The sequence below is a fragment of the Megascapheus bottae genome, unplaced genomic scaffold (assembly GCF_031878675.1).
Source record: "Megascapheus bottae isolate mThoBot1 unplaced genomic scaffold, mThoBot2.hap1 HAP1_SCAFFOLD_150, whole genome shotgun sequence".
NCBI lineage: Eukaryota > Metazoa > Chordata > Mammalia > Rodentia > Geomyidae > Megascapheus > Megascapheus bottae.
The window spans coordinates 156406-179238 of NW_028327281.1; the positions used below are offsets into that span (position 1 = coordinate 156406).

Below are 22833 nucleotides of genomic sequence, written 5' to 3' on the forward strand. Positions count from 1 at the left end.
CAGTCACAGAAGATTACGAATAATAGAAGTATGGGGGTAACAAATGAAAAGGATTACGGTGAATATATTCACATTTAAAGGATGAATGAGGTTAATAAAAAAAAACTGGAGATGTTAGTTGAAATTTAAATTAAGAAGGAAGGTAGGGAGGAAGGTAATCTGACAGAAATGCTTTTCCTGTGCAAACAAAGGAGCTTAACATAATTACTTCCTGAGTGACAGAGCAGAAAACTCTAAGGGCTTCATTTTAGAGAAAAGGAAATAAAGAGTATTGAGACTCATAAGAAGCTATGTGCAATGTGTGTCTGTCTGTCTGCTTTCAGAGATGAGATCTACTTCAATGTACCCTCAACTCCTCTTACGGGCACTTAGATGCCCCAGTGCTTAAGTGCATCCAGAAAATACCTTTATTGTACTTCTGCTTTTGAGTTCAGTGAGTGTTGCAAGCTAACATGGCATGAAAGTTAGAAAGCCTTCAATGATTTTCTAAGTCCTTATGGAAGCATATGCTTAATCTCTGCCTATCCTTGCAATTTCACTTCCTACCACTTTCTTGTGGTTATGGTCATATTTGGGTAAAAATGCTGATCCTGACTTGTCTCTAGGCTTTCCTTTCAGCTCAATCCCTCCTAGGCTCTAAACTGATGTGGTAATTTAATGTGCTCCCTTTTTTTTTCTAATAGGGAATGATCCACTATCTCCTAACTTTTATCCAAGTAGTTCCCTCTTCCATTCCCTATTGGTTCTAGCTTTGGGCACTTTAGCTTCATTTAATAGTGAAGTGGCTAGGCTTTCCTACATTCATCCATAGCCCTTGAACTTCCTGGGTCAAAGTTTCATCTATAATCTAATTGCATGTCAGTGAGGACAGGAAGAGGAAAAACAAGCTCACCTATTAGCAGCTAGACTTTGGCCATGCAAGTATTCAGTGTCTGTTTTGAATTAATCTATAATAAAGACACAAAACACACTACTCTTTTCCTCAGTAATTCACTGTGTGAATCTCTTTAAGCTTAAATAGTATGAATTTACTTATTTCTAGCAAAAGTTTTAGGTGTTTTCTCAAAGTCCTGAGTCAAAAAATCCCTGAGACATGTATTGCTATAGAAATGTACCAGAGATGAGTGAACTACATGTGCATTTAAAATTGAGTCACTAATCCAAGAATAGATAATACTTTATAAACAACACCAATCACAGAATACATTGTGATATTTTATTTTGTTTTTTCTTTAGCCACTTTTACTATTCTATGTGGGTAGTTACAAAGAGTCAAGTTTTTGTTATATGTACTGAGAAAGCTTTCTAAAAATAGTAACTCCCCAAAAGAGGAAGACTTACAAGTTGGTGAATTCATTGTCACTGAACTATAAAAAGATGATTATGAGAGTTCTATATTTTTATAACTCCATTTAGTGAGAAATAGCATAACTGACTTGTAAAGTCCCTTAGAAATCTAAGCAACCTAATTCTTATTGACCATAGTAGATGAGAGAAGGGTCATATCCCTTCCACTCTTTTCACTGTGATTACATCCCACTAACTTCAAGAATTCATCCTTATTTTTTCAAAATATTTAATTTTGTATATTATTTTTAAATTGACTATCATGTAAATATCTTCACGACTAAATTATATTTATATATACACATATATGTCTATATACTCTATTGTTTTAGGAAAATGAGCAGGCGCCATTGCTGGATTTGCAAGATGTGCAGAGATGAGTCTAACAGACTTCCTACAAAGTAAGTAGCATGGAAATTCTGTCACCATTTTGAAACACTTTTAGCCACATCATATATATATATATATGCATATATATATACCATACATATGTATATATATACATATATGTAATTAATTGCACTCAATAGATTTTAAGCAGGAAATATAATTTGCCTTTGCAGATGAGTAATTACAACAGAGATACACTCATATTCCTAAGATTCTTGTGTGTGTGTGTGTGTGTGTGTGTGTGTGTGTGTGTGTGTGTTCCTTTGCAAGTGTGCCTATTCTGAGGTTGAACTCAAGGCCTCTGACTATATCCAATGCTAGTGCTTTACTACATGAGCCACAACACCTCCACTTCTGGTTTTTTAAATTAGAGATAAGAATTTCATATACTTTTCTGCCTATGCTAGTTTCAAATATCAATCCTTAAATACCAGCCTTTTCTTTTCTTTTCTTTTTTTTTTTTGTGGGTCATGGGGCTTTAACTCTGGGCCTGGGTGCTGCCCTTGAGCTCTTCAGCTCAAGGCTATCACCCTACCCCTGGAGTCACAGTCCCACTCCAGTTTTTTAGTGGTTAATTGGAGGTAAAGATCTCACAGTCTTTAGTTTCTGGCCTGGTACTGAATGGTGATCCTCAGATCTCAGCCTCCTCAATAGCTAGGATTACAAGTGTGAGCCACCACACGTGGCAAATCTCAGCCTTTTCAGTAGCTGGGCTTAAGCCACCTTGTAAGCCACTATGTGCCTAGTAAGTCAAATACATTTTTTAAAGTCTACTACAGACTTTCTTTTAAAAAAATAAAAAAACTAATATTACTATTTTTTTAATCAAAATGTTTTCCCAATTCAATCCCTCCATGTAAGAAATTACAGTTTTTCTAAGTGGAGGCTCTAAGTCTGGAAGAGCAATAAGATCTCTACTGAAGTTCTGATCTCATTTAAGGGGTTTAGAGCTTATCTGCTTATGACAGAATTTGGCCATGTTGCTCAGGCATACCCCAAACTCTTTTCTTAGCCTCAGGAGTGCTTTGCTAAGTTTTACCACACTTAAAAAGTACAGTGATAAGAAAAAGAACAGTGATTCCATTCAAATGGAAAGGAAAATGCTGTGAGGGACAACACATTATTCACATGTGTTATCTCAAAAAATTCCCAGGTTGAATATCCCTATCCATTTCACCTGGAGGCCTTAAGGTAGTATAAGTGTAAATAATCATAGTTCTAGCTTTATTATCTTGAGTGTTCAAAGCTCCTGGACTGTGAGTCCTGTGTTGAATGTCCAGATAGGCCCACACGGTACTGAGATGTGGAGAGAGTGGTTGGAGTATTAGCTATATGAGATAGGGCAAGAGCTGTGCCTGTTCCTCACTCCCAGGACACATCACAGAAAGACATAGCAGGAGAACTGAAATTGACATACTTTTCTTCATGGAGTGTCACCATCCCAGTTTGCAATTCTTCCACTTACTTCACAGATACACCATGAGGAAAGGGTAGGGTCATTTGTATGGACGATTCATTTATCAGTTCTCTTCACTTGCAGCCAAATTGAATGTAATTGAAAACTCTATAACATAGAGGCATTTGTCACAATTTTGTAAATAATGGAGTACAATATGATTAGAATCTGATAAGTATAGCACTGGGATTCAAAACTGAGACTTTTAAACTTTAACACTATTCATTTCACTGTGCACAATGTGAAGATGTCCTTAAAATGCTAATCACCGTTGATTAGTCAGTATGAAGGGGGCATGATGTAGGAGAAGTTGTATGAAGAAAGTCAGAAGGGAAAGCAGCAAAGTTACTGAAGAAAATACTTAGTAGAGCACCTGCAAAGTCATAAGCATCCAGGAAACTTGTGAAACCAAAAATAAATGAAAGGCTAAAATTAGGTTCAAATAAAACCAAATTTTATTTTACAACTATACCTATAAACATAATTCACTGTGCTCTGTCTCCACAAATGTCATGAAGCTAAAAGTTCAAGAAATTTTCTTACCAAAAATTTCCAACACCTAATTTTGAAATTCCCAGCACTTTGTCAGTTTTATGGTTTCCCATAGAGCGGGATTGAGTGGAACAGATAGACATGCACTAATTATTCCTAACTCTTTCCCTTTCATTGGGTTGAAAGATTATTCCAGATTAATCTTTCTGAAGTTCTAACAAGAAGAAAGATCAAAAGAACAAAGAGTCAGATACTTTTATGGAAAAAATTTTTTTGAAAACTGTTTTAACACTACTCACTGTTAAGTCTCTGTACTAAACACACAATACCAACTAAACTATTGGGATCGATCTGAGTTTAACATTTAAAGATTATCTTTCCATTGTCTGGATTATTATTTTTTTTAACCCGTTAGCCTATCTGCTTACATTGTGATAAGCACCGGATGCTCATACCTGTATCTATAGACAAACTTTTGTCCTCACTCTAAAAGTTTCTGTGGTGGATAAATCTTTCCTGGATTTGCAGTCATATTTGAGTATGAAAATTAAGAATGTACCGTAAGTGGGATGGGAAGGAAAACAGGAACTATTTTAAAAGAGAGAAAATAATTTTTTTTTGTATAAGAGAATAATTAACCTGTTAGTTCATCTCATGAAGCTCACCAATGAAACAGTAAAGTTCAGCATCTTTCAGATGATTCACAAACAGAAAACAACTTTATATATAATTTGGAGCAAATGTAACTTGCTTTGAGGGCACCATTTGCTTATTTAGATGATACATTTAAGAGTAGGGAAAATGTTTAGCAGATCCTGCAAACAAAACATGCAATTTCACCATTTTTTATGTTTGAAATGTATTTTATTTTTATTAGTGTATCAATGGTAATTTCACTTGATGGAAATCATGTGTAATAAATAATCAAATAAAGAGAGTTTACTATGATCATATTTAGTAGATATTTTCTAAGGAACATAGATCTATTTAGTTCAGTCAAACAATGAGACTATTCATCTCAATCAGTACTTTTTGTTTTTTTTTTTCAAAGCCTCACTTTGGAAGAAGTATTAGAATGGGCCCAATCTTTTGAAAATTTGATGGCAACGAAATGTGAGTATTATGAATATGTTATATGTGAATGATTAGCTCACTTTATTTTTAGAAGTGGAAACTGGGTTGGGAGAAGAGAGTTTCTTTCTTCTCTCTGCTTTCTAAATGGCAACTGACAAAGTTAAAAAAAGAAAAATCTGAAAATAGTACATCGTGTCAACCACGGTTATTTTCTCTGGTGTTAATTAAAACAAGATTTGTCACTGTGAGTATTTATTCTTCATATATATATATATATATATATATATATATATATATCCATCCCTTAGGAATCTTGCTGAAATAGTAACACACTCTGAAATTCTCTGCTTTTCCACAGCCTGCTAAAGTCAGTATTTTAAACACAGTTAAAAATGTTTGTCCCTTAGTGCTTTCAAAAGTAAGAGTAAGTTTAAAAGATATCTCCTCAAAATTTTTCAGTGCTTTATGGAACCGGAACTGTATATGGGTTTGTGTTGACTGTGTATAAGCATCTAAATTCACAGCACATAAATGTACTCTTACAATAAATACTGAGAGGCTTAATCGGGAAACATGGAAAATTCTGTGAACTGAAAGGGACTGTCAATCATGTCTGAGGAAGAATATCAGCAGATGGAGAAAAATATAAAACCAGGATATAAATGCAGAAAAGCAATCAGTGAGTACTTGTATAAATGATCTTATTCAAATCACTATATATATTCAGCATATAGGGCTGGGAATGTAGCCTAGTGGTAGAGTGCTTGTCTAGCTTGCATGAAGCCCTGGGTTCCATTCTCCAGTACCACATACACAGAAAAAATCAGAAGTGGCACTGTGGCTCAAGTGGCAGAGCATTTGACTTGAGCAAGAAAAATGTCCAAGCACAGTGCCCAAATTCTGAATTCAAGCCCCAGGACTAGCAAAAAAATCAGCAGACATATAGGTATACATATATATATATACACACATATATACATGTATATATGTATACATATATATATACATACACATAGAGAGGGGGGAAGAGAGAGAGCTAGCTGCCCTCACCTGTCCATTACCTTATGCCATGGGGCTCATCTACTTATCTTGTTTCCTCTAAGAGGCTGTCTTTGAAGGTATATCTTTTAAATCTATTGATTAGGAAGGTTGGTAGCTGTACTACTTAGATGTTTTGATTGGTAGATCTGCAGGGTTATTCTGAATTAGGGTATCCATTGTCACTTTGGGATAGTTTTGCATTCCTAGGATTCGACTTTCTTTTCTGAGACTCAAGAATTCTCTGTGGGTATCACAGTCAACCCCATAGGACAATTGTAGGGCATGTAGAACCTTGACTAGACACAGAGTCCCCAGTCAGTCAGTCTTTTTTTCTTTGTTGTGCTTCCAGTTCTGAAGATTATTTTCTTGCAGCCCTGAAACACCATTTGAGTGCCCATCTTCATGTTTGTAACAGAGTCTCCAATGATCATTTGTGTCCGCAGATTCTTTTCTTTGATATAATTTGATATTATGCTTTTTACATCCTCATAGTCCTTCAACTCACATTGCAAGCTTATGAATTTAAAAGTGTATCTTTGGTCAGCTATATTGATATATAGTTGAGATTTTCATCCCACCATTTAGGAATCCACATTCATGATGATATCTGAATAATCTTCTTTTGGGAAATTTGCTCCTCATTCAGGATATACCACAGTATCTGTTTGTTCAGGTAGAAGTTGGATATAAAACATGTAGTTCAATATCCTGATACAGGCTTGGCAATAACGATTGGTACTTGTTTTTATTAGAAATAAATCCCTTGACTTTGAATAGGTATCTTTGTTTTCTTTTCCTTATCAAAAAGTCCATAATGTACTTTCCACTAGTGTAACTACTATGGAATTCATATGCATGTGAGTGTGTGTGTAAGTGAGTGTAGCAATATTGAGGCTTGATCTCAGGGATTTGGTGCTGTCACTGAGTTTTGTTTTTCAGGCCCATGTTTTGTCACTTGAGCCACATCTCTCCTTTCAGCTTGTTTGGTGGTTAAAATCTAATTGAGTTCCCTGCTTAGGATCCTTTTAAAACTCAGTCCTCAGATTTCAACTTCCTTCAGTAGCTAGGATTACAGGTGTGAGACACTATTTTTATTTGTTCCTCTGCAGCTCTCCTATTACAGACTTTGACCTCAAAGTATTTGGATATTCCTCTACACATTTTTACTTTCTTGAAAGCAAAGTTTAAAGTTCTACCTATTCCATGAAACCACTTGGAACAATGTTTTTCTTCCTCTGTCCTGTTTTATTAATGTTGTTACTTATTCTGTTTTTAACTTTGGCTAGTTTGTGTAATGGGAATTTTCCACAGCAGCTTGTTCAGTAGATTGTAATTTTTTAAGTAGTTTATCTTTTTTTCGCCATCATCCCTCTGACAGATTAAATTGTTCTCTATACCTATTGGGCATACAATAAATGGTGAGTGAACAGATGAAAGATTAATATTAGCAAGAAAAGATCAATATGCTTAGTCATTTTCTATGAAGTTCCATGCTAGTATTGGAGATGTTATAAACAAAGGGAAGAGAGTTAATTATGTAGTGTGGATCTCAAATAGAAGCTTACTTAGGTAGAATTATAGACATCAGGAATTGTGACAATAAGAGATAGATACAGGGCTGGGAGTTTGGCCTAGTGGTTAAAGTGCTTGCCTAGCATGCACAAAGACCCAGGTTCGAATCCTTAGTACCACATACATACAAAAAAAAAGCCGGAAGTGGTGCTGAGGCTCAAGTGGTAGAGCTCTAGCCTTGAGAAAGTCCAAGGACAGTGATCAGGCCCTGAGCCAAAGTCCAGGACTGGCAAAAAAAAAACAAAAAACAAAAAAAAGAGATAGATACAGAAAAATATCATACTTGCTCTGTAAATGCCAGAAAAAGATGGTAGAATTCTGCATTATGAAACTTCTGTTATAAAGATTATGCATTATGAAACTTCTATTATAAAAATTTCAAAATAGTGAATGCACTAAAAAGGTGATAATAAATCATTCTAGGGCTGGGAATGTGGCTTAGTGGTAGATTGCTTACCTAGCACGTATGAAGCTCTGGGTTCAGTTTTGCCGGGGCCAACCGGCAGCAAACCAGGGTTCGCAGATTGGGGTTCCTGAAATAGGGGACAAGGACTAGGAAGAAAAAGAAGAGAGACAGACACACCGGGTCCGGGATGTCCGCAGTCCAGGCAAAGACTGCTGAGACTGCCGCGTTTATTTTCCACTCCCCCTTCTTCCCTCCTCCTCTCCCAGGGAACCTCCAGGTGTTACATTCATATGGTAATTCTCAGGTCATTTACATAGAATAGGGCCAGAAAGCAATAAGACAATATAGCCATCATCTGATGCAAGTCAAGGTACAGTTTGATTCCACTCTGGCTCCCAACACAGTTTCTCAGTACCACATACACAGAAAAACCTGGAAGTGGTGCTGTGGCTCAAGTGGTAAAGTGTTATCCTTGAGCATAAAGAAGGTCAAGGATAGCACCCAGGCCCTGAGTTCAAGCCCCAGGACTAAAAAAAAAAGGAAAAAAATAACAACAAAAAAAGAAATCTCTAAAGACTAGCCAAGAAAGAAGATAACATGAAGAATATATACATTTGTGTATAAATATTTTAATATTAATCAAGGACAATGGTAAAAGGCAGTCTAAGATATGTATCTGCAGATGGCCATATTTACAGAGATCAAAACATTGTCTCTATGAATATACAACTCAAATAATCCATGTGCCAAGGAAATATATTAGACTCAGTCTCAGTTCCAAATGGGAAGGAGTCAAAGTAGGCAGTCTCAATAGATGGAGATAAATTCAATAATTTTGTGAGAAAGAACTAGAAAATCATCAAATTGAGGAGAAAATTATGGAAAAATAGAGATATGCTAGAAATTTATTTTATTTCATACTCAGTTAAGATATAACCCAATGACACAGTTGACAAATTCCTCAAACCATCAAAGAAATTGCTTAGATAATATTTGCCTTAGTTCAATATTTATTCAGCAAACATAGTAAGCTATTCTTATATCTGTAGGTCTCAGACAATATTCTTGAAACAAACGAAACAATGCAAACACACACACACGCACACACACACACCACCACCACCACCACCAACACTACCATGGAACACATAAAGCACAAAGGGAATTTATTTTTTCAAAAATGAAAGTTCTGGGGCAGGGAGTGCTAGAGTTGTTTGCCTTGCATACATGAAGACCTGTGTTTGATTCCTTGGTACTACATACGCACAAAAAGCTGGAAGTTTTGCTGTGTCTGAAATGATAGAGTACTAGCCTTGAGCAAACCTGAAGACAGTACTCAGGTCCTGAGTTCAATCCGCAATACTGCCCCCACACACAAAAAGAAAAGAAGTCCTCTAGAAAAGAACAAAAGTCTGAAATAAAAAAAAATGGTTATTAAAGTAAGTTTAAGAAAAACATTGAATATATTTTCAAAAGCAAGACCAGTATATATTTTAAAAAATAAATACTGCAATGAAAGAAGTTCATTCCCAAGTTATCTCAGGGGTGATTCACTGAAGCCTTGAAAATATCTGGCAGATGATGCAAGGACTGTGGACATTTAGACAAAAAACACGTATAAGGTCACTGGACTCTGCTAATGTGTTCTATCTAGAGGGAAGAGATCCATGAACAATTAGTTCCAGGAAGTAGTAAGAGCTTTGAAGTTTAACTGACATGACTTTGAAAGTCAGGTACAAGAGTAGAATGCAATAGAGAAACTGAAGGACCATGAACAGGAGGTGAAAATTGGAGCAAGGATCTGAATGGTGAGAAATAGCCAACTGCTGAGTTTTGCATCTGAATAGGAAGCCTGTGAGCTTCCAACAGGAGAGAGACTCAAAGCAAAGAATAGCTATTTCATTGGCCTGTTTGCAGCAAAGTCTCAATGCTAAATGAAAATATGGCAGAAGCCTTGCAGAGCCTGCAGATACTCCATAGTCTTATAATGAATCCAACATCGCAGATCTCAGCGCAATCATAGGGCAGCAACTGGGGGGATGGGGGTGGGACAAAGAATGAGAGAAGAAATAAATGAAATCCATGTTGAAAAAGATGAAGATATTTAAATTTCTCAATGGGGATCATTTAGATAACCTAGATATCAACAAATTAGAAGACCTAGAAGAAAAGGTTAAGTTATTAGAGACATGTAACCTACCAAAATTGAGTCATAAGACAAAGAACATTTAAATAAAAACAAAACTGATAAAGCAAAGTCTTACAACAAAGGAGGACCTAGAAAGAGACAGCTTTACTTCTGAATACTACCAAGCTTTTAAAGAAGGCTTAATAACATTCTTCTCAAACCACTTTAAATAAAGAAACCTTTCCGTGCTCATTACTAAGACAAGCAAGGCTACAACAGAAAGGTACTACAAAATAAATCTATCTGTCTTGTCTGTTTGTCTATCTATCTATCTATCATCTATTTCTCTGATACACATATGTATATGATTTATATACAGCATTACTGTGTAATTTATATAGAGTTTATATACAGAACTTATATAGAAAATTTGTAGAGATAAATTTACATATTTTCATATATAACATTTATATAGAAAGAACTTATATATAACATTTTGCATATATATTACATTTAGGTCTATCTTGATAGAGATATATGTGCATATATAAACAATGAACAAATTACTAGCAAATTAAATCTAACAGCACATAAAAATAAACTATGGTAAAATATCTAAGGCATGCAAAATTGTTTCATATATTTAAGTGAACTATAAGCCAGAAACTGTGAAACAGCTAGAAGAAAAGAGAGAGCAAACTCTTCAAGTCATAAATCAGTGATGCAGGTGAAAATTATATATATATATACATATATCTGTATATATACACACATATATACATATGTATATATGTGTGTATATATATCCTATACATACATCCTATATGTATGTATACATATACACACACACAGACAGAGAGAGAGACAAAGGAGAGAGAGAGAAAGAGACAGACAGAAAGAGAGAGAGACAGACAGAGAGAGAGAGAGAGAGAGAGAGAGAGAGAGAGAGAGAGAGAGAGAGAGAGAGAGAGAGAAAGAGAGAGAGAGAGAGAGAAAGTATGTGTGTATGCACTGGTCCTGCAGATTGGAGATTGAACTCAGGGCCTAGGCACTGTCCCTGAGATTCTTTCACTGAAGGCTAGCTCTTTAGCACTTGACCCATAGCACTACATCCAGCCTTTTCAGATTAGTTTACAGGAGATAATAGTCTCGTGGACTTGTCTGCCCAGGCTAGGTTTGAACTACAATCCACAGATAGCAGTCTTATGTATAGCTAGGATTACAGACATGAGCCATTGGTACTTGGCTGGAAAGTCTTAGATAATATAACAACAAAGGCCTGAGTACCAATGACAAAGTAACACTTCTTGATAGCAAAGTCAAAGGACAACTTAAATAATGGCTGAAAAATATCTTGGAACTATTCATCCATAAGGGAAGAATATATAACACACTTAACCCATCAGCAATTAATGACTACTACTAATAATGATAACAATACACTTAATTTTTATTGCATTTTATTGTCGGGATAATATATCAAGATATTACACTTATATGCGTCAGGAAATGGGTACATTACTTTTCAAACCCTGATACCTCTTCTCATGTTTTTGTCAACCTTTCCCTCCCTCCACCCCCTCCGAAACATCTGCTACCCCCCTTCCCTTCCCTATTTCAAATAAACAAACAAGTGTCTATAGGATATACCAGGTGATTAATGACAAGTCGGGAAAGGAATAACTTCTCATAGTACATTAAGAACATCAGAAATATAAATATCTTGTTTCCATAACCTAAAGTTTGCTTAGCTTAGTCTCATCATATATATATATATATATATATATATATGAAGCTTTTGAGGTATTGTGCTCCTCTGCTAGGAGAATCCTAGGTGAATATACTAAATCCTAGATGAATATACTAAATTTGCTAGAGAGATTCTTCTCAGCAATAGAGATAGAATTATTACTTATCAGGAACATGTCAACACCACAATAAGCCATCATATCACCTCAATAAAAATGATTATTATTAAAATGAGAAAAAATAATAAGAACTGTGATCCTGAAAATAAAGAGGAACTCACATTATGTTTGTGAGAACATAAATTAATACAGCCATTATGGAAACCAGTAGGGAATTTCCTCAAAATACTAGAAATAGAAGTATTAATGGATCTGGCTAACTTCTCAGATAGATAGACAGACAGAAAGACAGATAGACAGACATTAATGACATATAAAAGGGTAATGATATTAATAAGAGCAATCCTCCTCAAAATAAATTTTAACAAAGGAACAGGGGCAATTCTTTCTCAGAAGGGAAGCTGAAAAGTTTAAGTACAGTTGGAGGAAGTTTGGCTGATTTGAGAAAGACAGGATATCACCATCTAATTATGCCTATGTTCTCAGTGAAGTTTAAAGCAAGATCAGACTGTAGATTGCTTAACAGAGGCTATGTAGTCATCACAAAAAGAAGAAAGGTATAAAGTTGTTTCTGGTGATTTATAGCAGAGCCATGCTTTCATGGAAGGACCAGTTGATTCTTGGGCACTGTTGACAGAACATTCAAAATCTCCAGTGTTGACTTAAAGTCATAATGTGCTGAACACTATATTGTTTACTAAATATATATTGTTTACTCCAGCCCAGACACAGAGCACAGGTCATCTGGCCTGGTAAGCATTCCAACCACAGAGTTTTCATCAATCATTTAATCATAGTCAAAGTCATCCTTCAGTGCAGCGCTTGCTTCCCTCCGCATCTGAATAATCATCATCAACTGTACAGGATATTAGAAGTGCTTAGGTGAATAGTGTGTAACTGCCACACCTCTGGGATCTTTTAACTGGAGTATGTCATAGTGCAGACAATAGAAGATATGGAGTATTAATCCTCTGTGTGAATCCTGGTCTCAGATGCCAACCATTTTTTCAGCTTTCTTTGTTGCTCATTCTGTACTGGCAGCTTCCTACATAATTGGTAATTCTAATTCCTGCTAACCACTGTTGTTGCCATGGTTATCTGCATCATCCCTTATATAGACATCACCTTGTCTCAGCCCTTTCCAAGCAACACATTTTGTCTTCTTTAATTTCCCTTATTTTTCTTCCCATTGCAGGAAGGAGAAAAGCTGCCCTTTTATAGGTATGCTCTGAAGTCAGAACCTTACTCTGGGACAATGCAAAAGTAATAGCATGCTGAGTGCAATCTTCTGCTCCTTTTTGGGCAAGGGCTGATTACAGAATATTTCTATTTAAAACCTATTGAGAATCCTTTTAAAGGGCAAAAGCATGCAGCATACCAAAGAGTAGATAAAAATAATTTGTTTATTCAGTACCTTGAAACATCAGGCAGCAAGTAGTAAAGAGATACATAAACATAAATAGAATGAAATACTAATTTTCCACATTTTCAGTTGAGGGGGTAGATATGAGCAGGAAAGAAATAAATATTATATATGTGTACGTATATATAGAGAGAAAGAGAGAGAGCACAAGAGAGAGTTAAAATTGATATGCACTATGTGCTATATAACCAATGGTAGGAAGTGCTTCTCTAACATGGGGGATTCCCAGACAATTTTCTAGGAATTGAGATATATAAAACATAAATATGATACACCCCTGGGATAAGAAGTGGTTCCAGAATGTGTGGGTAAGCCACATTTAGAGAATGGTTCTATATTAATAAGGGAAGGAGAGGAGAAATAAAGTGCCATATGTCATTGAGCCTTGCAACCACAGCTAAAAGACCCTGGCTTTTCTTATAAATTCTAGATGAATAATATAATTTATTTTCTTTGTAGCACCAACTAAAAATTAAAAAAGATTTGAGGTTGTACAAGACACATTTCTAAAGTACACTAAGGGCCATAGCTCACCTTTACATACAATGCAGGTTTGAATGGTGGAATTAATGTGCCATTTTCTGATTCAGACAAAAGAAATGTCTCATTTTTCTTCTCTACCAGAGATTGTGGGATGTGTCTGTTTGTGTGTCATAGAAATACTAACCTCAGGAGCTAGCTTGCAAAGAGCAAGCTAGAGATTACTAAAGGTATCAGTCTCATACTTCATGGAAAAGGAAAATGCAACATACAAAGCTTTGCCTTTCATCTTGAATGAGCAATTCTGTTGCTCATATTTCCTTCCTTCTTCTGAAGCAGAATTTGTGATCTCTTGAGCGTCATCCTTGGAAATGAGTATCATTTAAAATTGTAGAATGGGACACCTTTGCTTCGACTGCCTGGTTTGTGAAATACTTTTTTACCTTGTTTAATCTCTTGTTGAATGTGAATGAGTCAATAGAAATCAAAAGTTGAGTGATTCCATTTTTATTTTGATTATTTACTAAGATTCCTAAACTTTGTGCAGTTCCATTGACCTGCTTAAGTAACTTTCAGAACACTCAAACATCAGTCTAATGTATACAGAAATTGCTAAATATCCTAATCATGAAAGTTTCCTTATTCTATACACTAGACAGATCTGAAACCACACAGGTTTAAGTAGTGTATATTTGATTTTGTGAAGTTATAATGCTATAACAAATAGCATTGAAATCCTAGAATTTTAAATTAGAAAGATTTGTTTATGCTCCATGATACAGAATAGTTGTGGTTGGCTTGAACTGTGCTCCATTTCTTTTTTAGTCTACCCTGTAGATTAAAGAGGAAGCATTTTTAAAATATATATTCTTCCTCTGACATTAGAAGAGCAGAGCTACCTGTAAATAAATATTGGCTAGCATAAATTTTGATAGCCATGATAGTTATATGTGGGACATTATAATCTAATTCCTGGTAGAAGATTGAGAATCATTAACAACTACAAGTTAAAACATTGATTATTTTTATTACACTATATTATATATAGTTTTTAGAGAACACTTGGAAAATGTGTGTGTGTGTGTGACAATGCATAGATCGCTTCACTAGGCAAGGACTTGAGCATGTCAAGATTCATAAACAAGCCAGGCATTGATGACTCAAGCCTGCAATCCTAGCTATTCAGGAGCCTGAGATATATGAATCATAGTCAGCTTGGTAAGGAAAGTCCATGAAACCTTTACCTCTAGTTAATCACAGAACACAGAATCAGCTAGAAGTAGCACTGTGGCTCAAGTGGTAGAGTACTACTGTTGAGGAAAAGAATCTCAGGAACAGAGCCCAGAACTAGAGTCCAATCCCCGGGACCAGAGAAGAAAATAATAATAAAGAAAAGAATCATAAACAATAAGTTCAGTCTGAATGATATAGGTGCACTTCTCCCTCTATCAGGACAGAAGTTAAAGAAAGCAAGAATAGATGCCCATCATTTTCTGAAATTGGCATCTATAGATAATATCACATATAATCAGGTTAAACATGAAACATATACAAATTTAGAATGCTTCAATTTAGAATCTTGACACTGGTTTCCTGATTGTCTTCCTAAATCTCCCACTACTGCACTTACTAGTCTAAGTAGCTTTCTTGATTGTCTCTCATTCCCTGATCTGTGGATTTTACCAGACATCTATTATTTTCAGACTCATAGCTCATTTTTTAACATCAACACTTTTATTTTATTTTCTAATAAAATATACAGTCAAAATTCCTCTAAATATCAATTATTTCAGTTTTTTCATTTTAGCAGAACTATTTACTTTTAACATATAATAGAATAAATTGCCTTTCAACTTGATCTGTTAAACCAAAAATTTCTTTTTGTTTTATATCTGGCTTTGCCAACCCCCTCAGCTATTTTCTGCCTTCAGCTTCCTGTGCCTACAGTGACAAGGTATATTTTCTTATCTTTTGTTGTGAAAATCAGAAATATAAATAAAGTATATGTCACCAGTGGGATATCTAATGTACATAATTTCCTGTGCCAATTTACACATATTCTAGCCCATCCTTATCCATCTTCTCATCCCACATGAGATGTCTGTCAAGACATCAATGATCAGGCTGCTACAACTTACTCACCTGATAGTAGGAAGCCATGGCTCAGTCTGTGTTTTCCTGGATGTCAGACTTCTTGCAGATTATCAGCTTTGCCAGAATTTAGTAATTCAGAAGCTATCTACCTCTGTTTGAGTTATTTCTCTTAAACATAAAATTCTTTATCATTGCTTTCTTTCCTCTACTGCTGCTGCCAGTTAGCAGAAACCAAGGAGTCAAGAAGTCAGTTTTCTAGAGCTACAGAACTCATTCCAGTCTTTGATGTGGTGAGCCAGGAAAATAGGACTTTTCTCATCATTTCCATTCAATCTGATTAACTTAATTCCTATAAGTTAATTATATTCAGCAATATTTTGATAATCTAAAGCTTACCCTGTAGTGTTGATGGATATGTTCAAAGCATTTCTTGTGGTACTAGACACTCACTTATATGTTTTTATATGCAAGCTCAAATTATATACATTTAATTATATAAGGCTTTTTATACTTAAAAAAAATAAACCTATGCAAAGTTTCTCTAATGAGTCTCAGAGTTGAATGGAAAGGTAAAGTCGGCTACACAGTATTTCTCTTAGACTCAATTGAAAACCAGCTAGCTGTTTTATCCTTGAGTAACTCAATCACTCAAATATACAAAGAGGCTTTGCAATTAGTAAACAAAATTTTGTGTTTATTCCAAAATATTCATCGTCTGCCTTAGAAGTATTAGAACATCATGAAGTTTCTGAGTAATGTTTTTGATTTGTGAGATCTCATATAATCTTTAAGGATGAGCTGATAGGAAATAGTGTCTGAATCAGGAAATCCCCCAAACCCTTTCCCATCTGTGTCCTTATCTTCTCACCTGAGAAATTCAGCTTAAAATAAGAGTTAAGGATACCTCTTTAGCATTCCTGTAAATCAATGGTAATGCTGTATAAGCCATATCCCTATGCAGGATTCAGAAACAGTACCAACATCTGCTCTGAATTCCATTCTTTGCCTGTTCATTCATAATTTCTCATTTTTAAGAATATAAAGTTCCAGTTTTCACCTTTTTTTGCACTTCTGCTATTTCATAGTGAGAATAAATCAGGCTACACAAACTGATCAGAGAATTGCTGTTTGACTGCTTGGATACTTTCCTTCCAAACTTGACTTGCCTATATAGATTTGAACCTGTGATATCACTCATGGATTTGGTGTGTGGAATAAGATGTGTCATATAAATTCACAACCAGACAGAATTGGGTCCACTAACCTAGCTTAAATCATTTCCCTATATCCTTGCAATCCTAGCCAGTCTGTCATCTACCCTGGTGACCATTACCCACTCCACCACCCTCTGAGTGACTCAGAGGGATCATTTCAATAGTGAGTAACATTGTTAAATGTGTTTCAGATCTATCAACATCACTGTGTGGTTGCTATCAATATAAAATACAACATAACTAAAAAAAATACAACATAACTTGGAATCTTTTATTCAGAATTCTGATTTAACCAGTGAATGTTGCCCAGAGTTTACAATAATGTGGATCCATGCAAATAAACTATTTTCTTCACTATTTTAGATGGTCCAGTAGCCTATGCCACATACTTGAAAATGGAGCACAGTGAAGAGAATATGAAATTCTGGATGGCATGTGAAACGTATAAGAAAATTGCATCTCGATCAGGCAGAATTTCTAAGGCCAAGAAGCTTTATAAAATCTATATCCAGCCAGAGTCCCCCAGAGAGGTAAGAATGGGCAGTGTAGATGGTTACATCCTTGGGTGGGTACTGATGACTGTCAGTGCATCCATACCTACCAGACTTTTGACACATCTGAGAATCTTCTCAAGGGTCACAAATTCAGTATTGCTGTTAGTTCCACCAAGAAAAGATCTAGGAATTCAATAAGTTAACCATTTTAATATTTCTATCATGCAGAACAGTCCTGCATTGTTAACATATTACCCCCATTATCTTGTCTGGAAGTGTTTAGCTAACTGAAATAACCACTCTCCCCTCTAATTTTCCACTTCTCCTCACCACCATCTTCCCATTTGAGAACATATTCTGTTAAAGTGTCATTTGTGACTATTAAGGAGGAAAATGTTTGAAAGAGTACCAGCTCCATTTTCAAAAAAAAAAAAGAAAGAAACTTCAATTTCACAAACTTTCTCACTTACAGAATGTCAAACAAATCTTAAACATCCTTTATATCTGCCAAAGTAATTGCCTTTAAGATTTCCTTTGTTTCTCTATAGTCTCTTAAATCTCCTGATATTCTATGGAAGATGTATACTTACTTTTAAAGGAGAAATTTGTTTACCTCCTTTAATCTTGTGTATATATCTGTGTACCCTTGAACAAAGCCACCCTATTCAACCGAAAAAGAAAGGCATAGCTCAAATCTTTTCCTTAGGTATATCTTCTTTGATTATGCTTTCTTACACATGGTTTCACATATAATTTTACTTTTCAGATTAACATCGACAGTTCAACAAGAGAATCTATCTCCAGGAACATTCAAGAACCTACTGAATCATGTTTTGAAGAGGCTCAAAAAATAGTGTATAGGCATATGGAAATGGATTCATATCCAAGATTTCTAAAGTCAGAAATGTATGAGAAACTTATAAAAACTATTCAATCCAACAATTCTGCAATACCATCCAGAAGTTTAAATTGAAGGTGATATATTACCAGAACTGCTTTCACCCTTTTAGGTTAAGAGAACAAAAAACCAAAATGGGAAATGAAGTAGAGGCATGAGAGAAAGCAAGCTATAACTTTACTTCTAGTTTCTAAAGGGAAACCTTTTCTAAATGGAATGTACTCTCTTGTTCTTAGGACATAAAAACACGCTTTCTAGCATAGCACATAGCTCAATTAAAAAATAAGAAAAGAGAAGACTTTTCTTCATGATGCAAATATTATAACATTTTTACTATTGTAGTACATTAATGGATACTCTCTTATTCATAAAATGTTGGCATCAAATCCACAAGTTAATTCTTTAAAATTGTAACTTGTGAAATATAACCCTAGTGTCAATGTATTACAAACAGAAAGACACTAGTATTTTAATTAACACATAAATTTGTTACCCATTGTACAACCAATGAACTTTATCATAAGGAATACTGAGAGATTATTCCCTTTAGAGATATATTAGTTTTAGTATGTTTGTGTCTAATCATTTATATCTCATATACTGTACATGTGAAAATGTGCAATGATTCTATGAACCTACAAAATTTGTGTATTTTCAAATGTATTTTTGTACTTTCACTTATGAAAGTCAAAAATTTTGTGTCACTTTCTTGGGTTTTTATTTCCTCATCATATGAGTTATTGTAGTCTTGGTAATCAATGCCTCAATTAAAACTATAAATATATGTATTTTCAAAGGTACAATAAAGATTTATTCTGATACAGACTTATAAAAGCCTAAGTTGGTATATTACAGCAATACAAAAATATAATATTTTTATTTTCCTTAATTTTCACCCAAAGTTAGCATAACACATTCACTTGATGCCATTTTAACTGAAGGTAAACATTAAACAGTGATCCCTCCAAAGGTCCATTTTTTAAATATTCATGTTTTCACCCACCAACTTTCCTAGTGATTCATTATTTCTCACATTGCTGCATTCTCTATTCCTCAGACCATTACATTTAATTTTACTAGAGGAATCAATTTTGTCAATCAGGATATTTTGTGGTTCACTAGCTTCCTGGTATTTTGACAAAAATGTGGTCTGCTTTTCACCTCATCAGTGTGAATACCTGTCTAGCCAACCGTAACTTAGGCACAGAGAAGAGCTGGGTGGCAGATTTTTCTTGCCTCCAGCTCTGAAACTAAGTTAAAAAATGAATAAGAAAAAACAGCAACACAAAAACACTGGCATGGTACATGCTAAATTTATTCATAAGAAATTTGTGCTACACTACTGGATTTTTTAGGTTTAACTCTACAATTTTATTGAGTTAGGGGAAAACGATTGAAAATGATTTTTGAAAAATTCATATAATTCACCTTTCTAACTAGTCTGGAAACTAGGTGATTAAAATAGATAATATATACCTTAGTTTCTACTTGGCTTCAAACTTTCAATTACCTTGAATATTTTGCAGCTACCAGTCCTTTGACAACTGAAGGAATTTATGTGGTATTCTATTATCTATCATTTTATTTTCATCATATAATAGAATGATGTACTTCAAAACCAAGGAGAGTTACTTTGAAATACTTTTCATGGCAGAAACACTTAATAAAATGGTATATTTGAAATTTGCTAGGAGGGTCAATATTTTTACCATGCATTCTCATTCAAATAGCAGCCACATAGAGGGACTAGCTAAATAAACCAACTGAATTGTGATAATCATTGCACATGTGTACCTATATCAAAGCTTCAAATCATATTATAAATATATGCAGTGTGTGTGTGTGTGTGTGTGTGTGTGTGTGTGTGTGTGTGTGTGTGTGTGAATGTTTGTGCGCATGTCCTGGAGCTTGATCTTAGGGGCTGGCTGTTAATTAAGATAATCATTGCACAATGTGTACCTATATCAAAGTTTCAAATCATATTATAAATTTATGCAGTGTGTGTGTGTGTGTGTGTGTGTGTGTGTGTGTGTGTGTGTGTGTGTGTGTTTGTCCTGGAGCTTGATCTTATGGCCTGGCTGCTGATTAAGAGATTTTGTGCTCAATGCTAGCTCTCTACCTCTTCAGCCACCCTTCAAATCCTGGCTTCTTTTTCTGTCGGTCTGTCTCTGTGTCCCTGTCTCTGTCTCTGTCTCTGTTTCTCTTTCCCTCCTCCCTCTCTATTTCTCCCTTCCTCCCTTCCTCTCTCCCTCTCTCCCTCTCTCCCTCTCTCCCTCTCTCCCTCTCTCCCTCTCTCCCTCTCTCCCTCTCTCCCTCTCTCCCTCTCTCCCTCTCTCCCTCTCTCTCTCTCTCTCTCTCTCTCTCTCTCTCTCTCTCTCTCTCTCTCTCTCTCTCTCTTTCTTTCTTTCTTATTGGAGATAAGAATTTCATGGACTTTTGTGCCCAAGCTGTGAACTGCAATCCTTAGAACTCACTCTCCTGAATCACTAGCAATAAAGCTATGAGTCACCGCTACCTGGCTGAATATGTGCATTTTATATCACTGGTTATATATGTATCTATGACTATATATATTTTATATATGTATATAATTATGTAGATTTTCATCAACTTATTTCTTCTAGGTTGGCCTTAAATCTCCATCATCCTATCCCTGCCTTTCACATAGATGAATGTCAATGATTTATTCATAAAACTGTTTAAAATACAGATTACAATTTCTGTCAATCTAATAAAAATATTTAGAATAATAAAATGTAAGAAATTTGACAATGTACATGTGCTTAAGTTTTGGTGGCAATATGTATAAAGCCATATAAACTGCAAGATTTATATTGATTGGAGAAAGGGGATTATTTATCAGATCTTGGAAGCATGTGATAGTATATTTCATAATAAAGAAGCTCAAATAACAACAAGAGAATATACAATTCTTCAAAAATAGTCATATATTATTCCACAATATATCCACATTGAGTACATGAACCATGTACTCCAAAAGATGAATGAATCAGTAAATGACTCATTCATTTTAGTCACCAGTAAAAACTAAATCTAGTTTCATATATCTTTTATACTATAATATAAAAGCTACTCCTTGATTGCATAGGGGATCTAAACAATTTTTAAACCAATGTCTAATTTGCACCCAAACAAATTTTAGAATACCAGCATATACATAAAATCTAAGTATTATGGCTTGAATTTGAACAGTTAATAAAATTATCTACCCAATGCACAAGAAGTCTTGGCAAATGAAATAATCATTTTATTAAATATTTATGAAAAGATGAGGGTTGTATGGAAATACAACACAGCTAAAGGGAGAAACATTGTAAATTTCATGTGCCTGGTTGTCTGGTGAAAAAAGGGTAAGCCTTACAACAACTTTCAATAGCCTGTCAAAGGAATATTGATCGTTCTTATTATTTCCTTAGCAAAGATTATTTTTCTTGATTTTAAATCCTTACATTTCCAATCTTAAACTCCCAGTTCTAAAACTCTGTAGACCTCATCACAAATGTCAATAAGTTAATTTGAATGGATGAATATTCAATGAACCCAGGATGTTTCTCTTTCTTTTTTCAGCCACTACCATAGGATAAATGTTGATATCAATAGAATTTTTTCCATCTTATTAATAAAAAATAAAACAACTAAAATATTCAGCAATATTATCCCATTAAGTAATTTTAATAAAATCCTCTTCAGGACATTTACTTTTACAAAAAAATGTTTATTATGCCTCAAATTTGAGTGGAGGCATTACTAATTTTATGCAGCCAAAATTTTAATGCATTTATCACTAGGCCATAAAATATGACAATGAATTTTAATATGAATTCTTATGAAGAAAGAGATTTCAATGTGGTCACTCCTTTCAATGATTAAGTGACAGATTAATGAATTGAACACATGTAGCTGAAACTTGTTTTGTCGGTGGAGTATGTGGATTAAGGAGAGATGGGGAAGACAGACAGAGAAAGGAAGGGTAGGTAAAGACATTCATAATATTCAATGTGCATATTTTGAAAATTGAGCCAAGTAACTAGAATCAATGATTATCACTGATATATGTGTGTATGTCTATGTATGTGTGCCTATGTTTTGTATGCAAAAATAGTATTATAATAATATAGGACTAAAGAGTCAGATACATGAAGTTTATGACACATACTAAAAGCAATGAAAGTATTTCGCCATATTTCAAGTGGTCTTCTTCTCTTACTATAATTATGAGCAAAATGTTATACATATAGCCATAATAAATATGACTGGAACATCTGGCTCCTTTTATTCAAACTATAATAGATCCTTAGCTCAGCACAGTGACACACACCTGTGGCCCCAGCTCTTTAGAACGTAGTCAGAAGGAAGAAGTCAAGATTAAACTAGGCAAAAATGGGATATTTTGTCTGAAAAATAACTAAAGCAAAACAAACTGGAGGCATGGTTC

General features: G+C 34.8%; 1 protein-coding gene across 1 annotated transcript; it reads left to right on the top strand.

The window, feature by feature from the left end:
- Window positions 1-1683: 1683 nt before the first annotated feature.
- On the top strand, window positions 1684-18452 carry Rgs13 (regulator of G protein signaling 13). Its single transcript, XM_090327376.1, has 4 exons — window positions 1684-1748; window positions 4737-4798; window positions 17349-17515; window positions 18246-18452. Exons 1-4 carry the CDS (start codon window positions 1684-1686, stop codon window positions 18450-18452), a joined length of 501 nt encoding a protein of 166 aa, XP_090183502.1.
- The last annotated feature ends 4381 nt before the right edge of the window (window positions 18453-22833 follow it).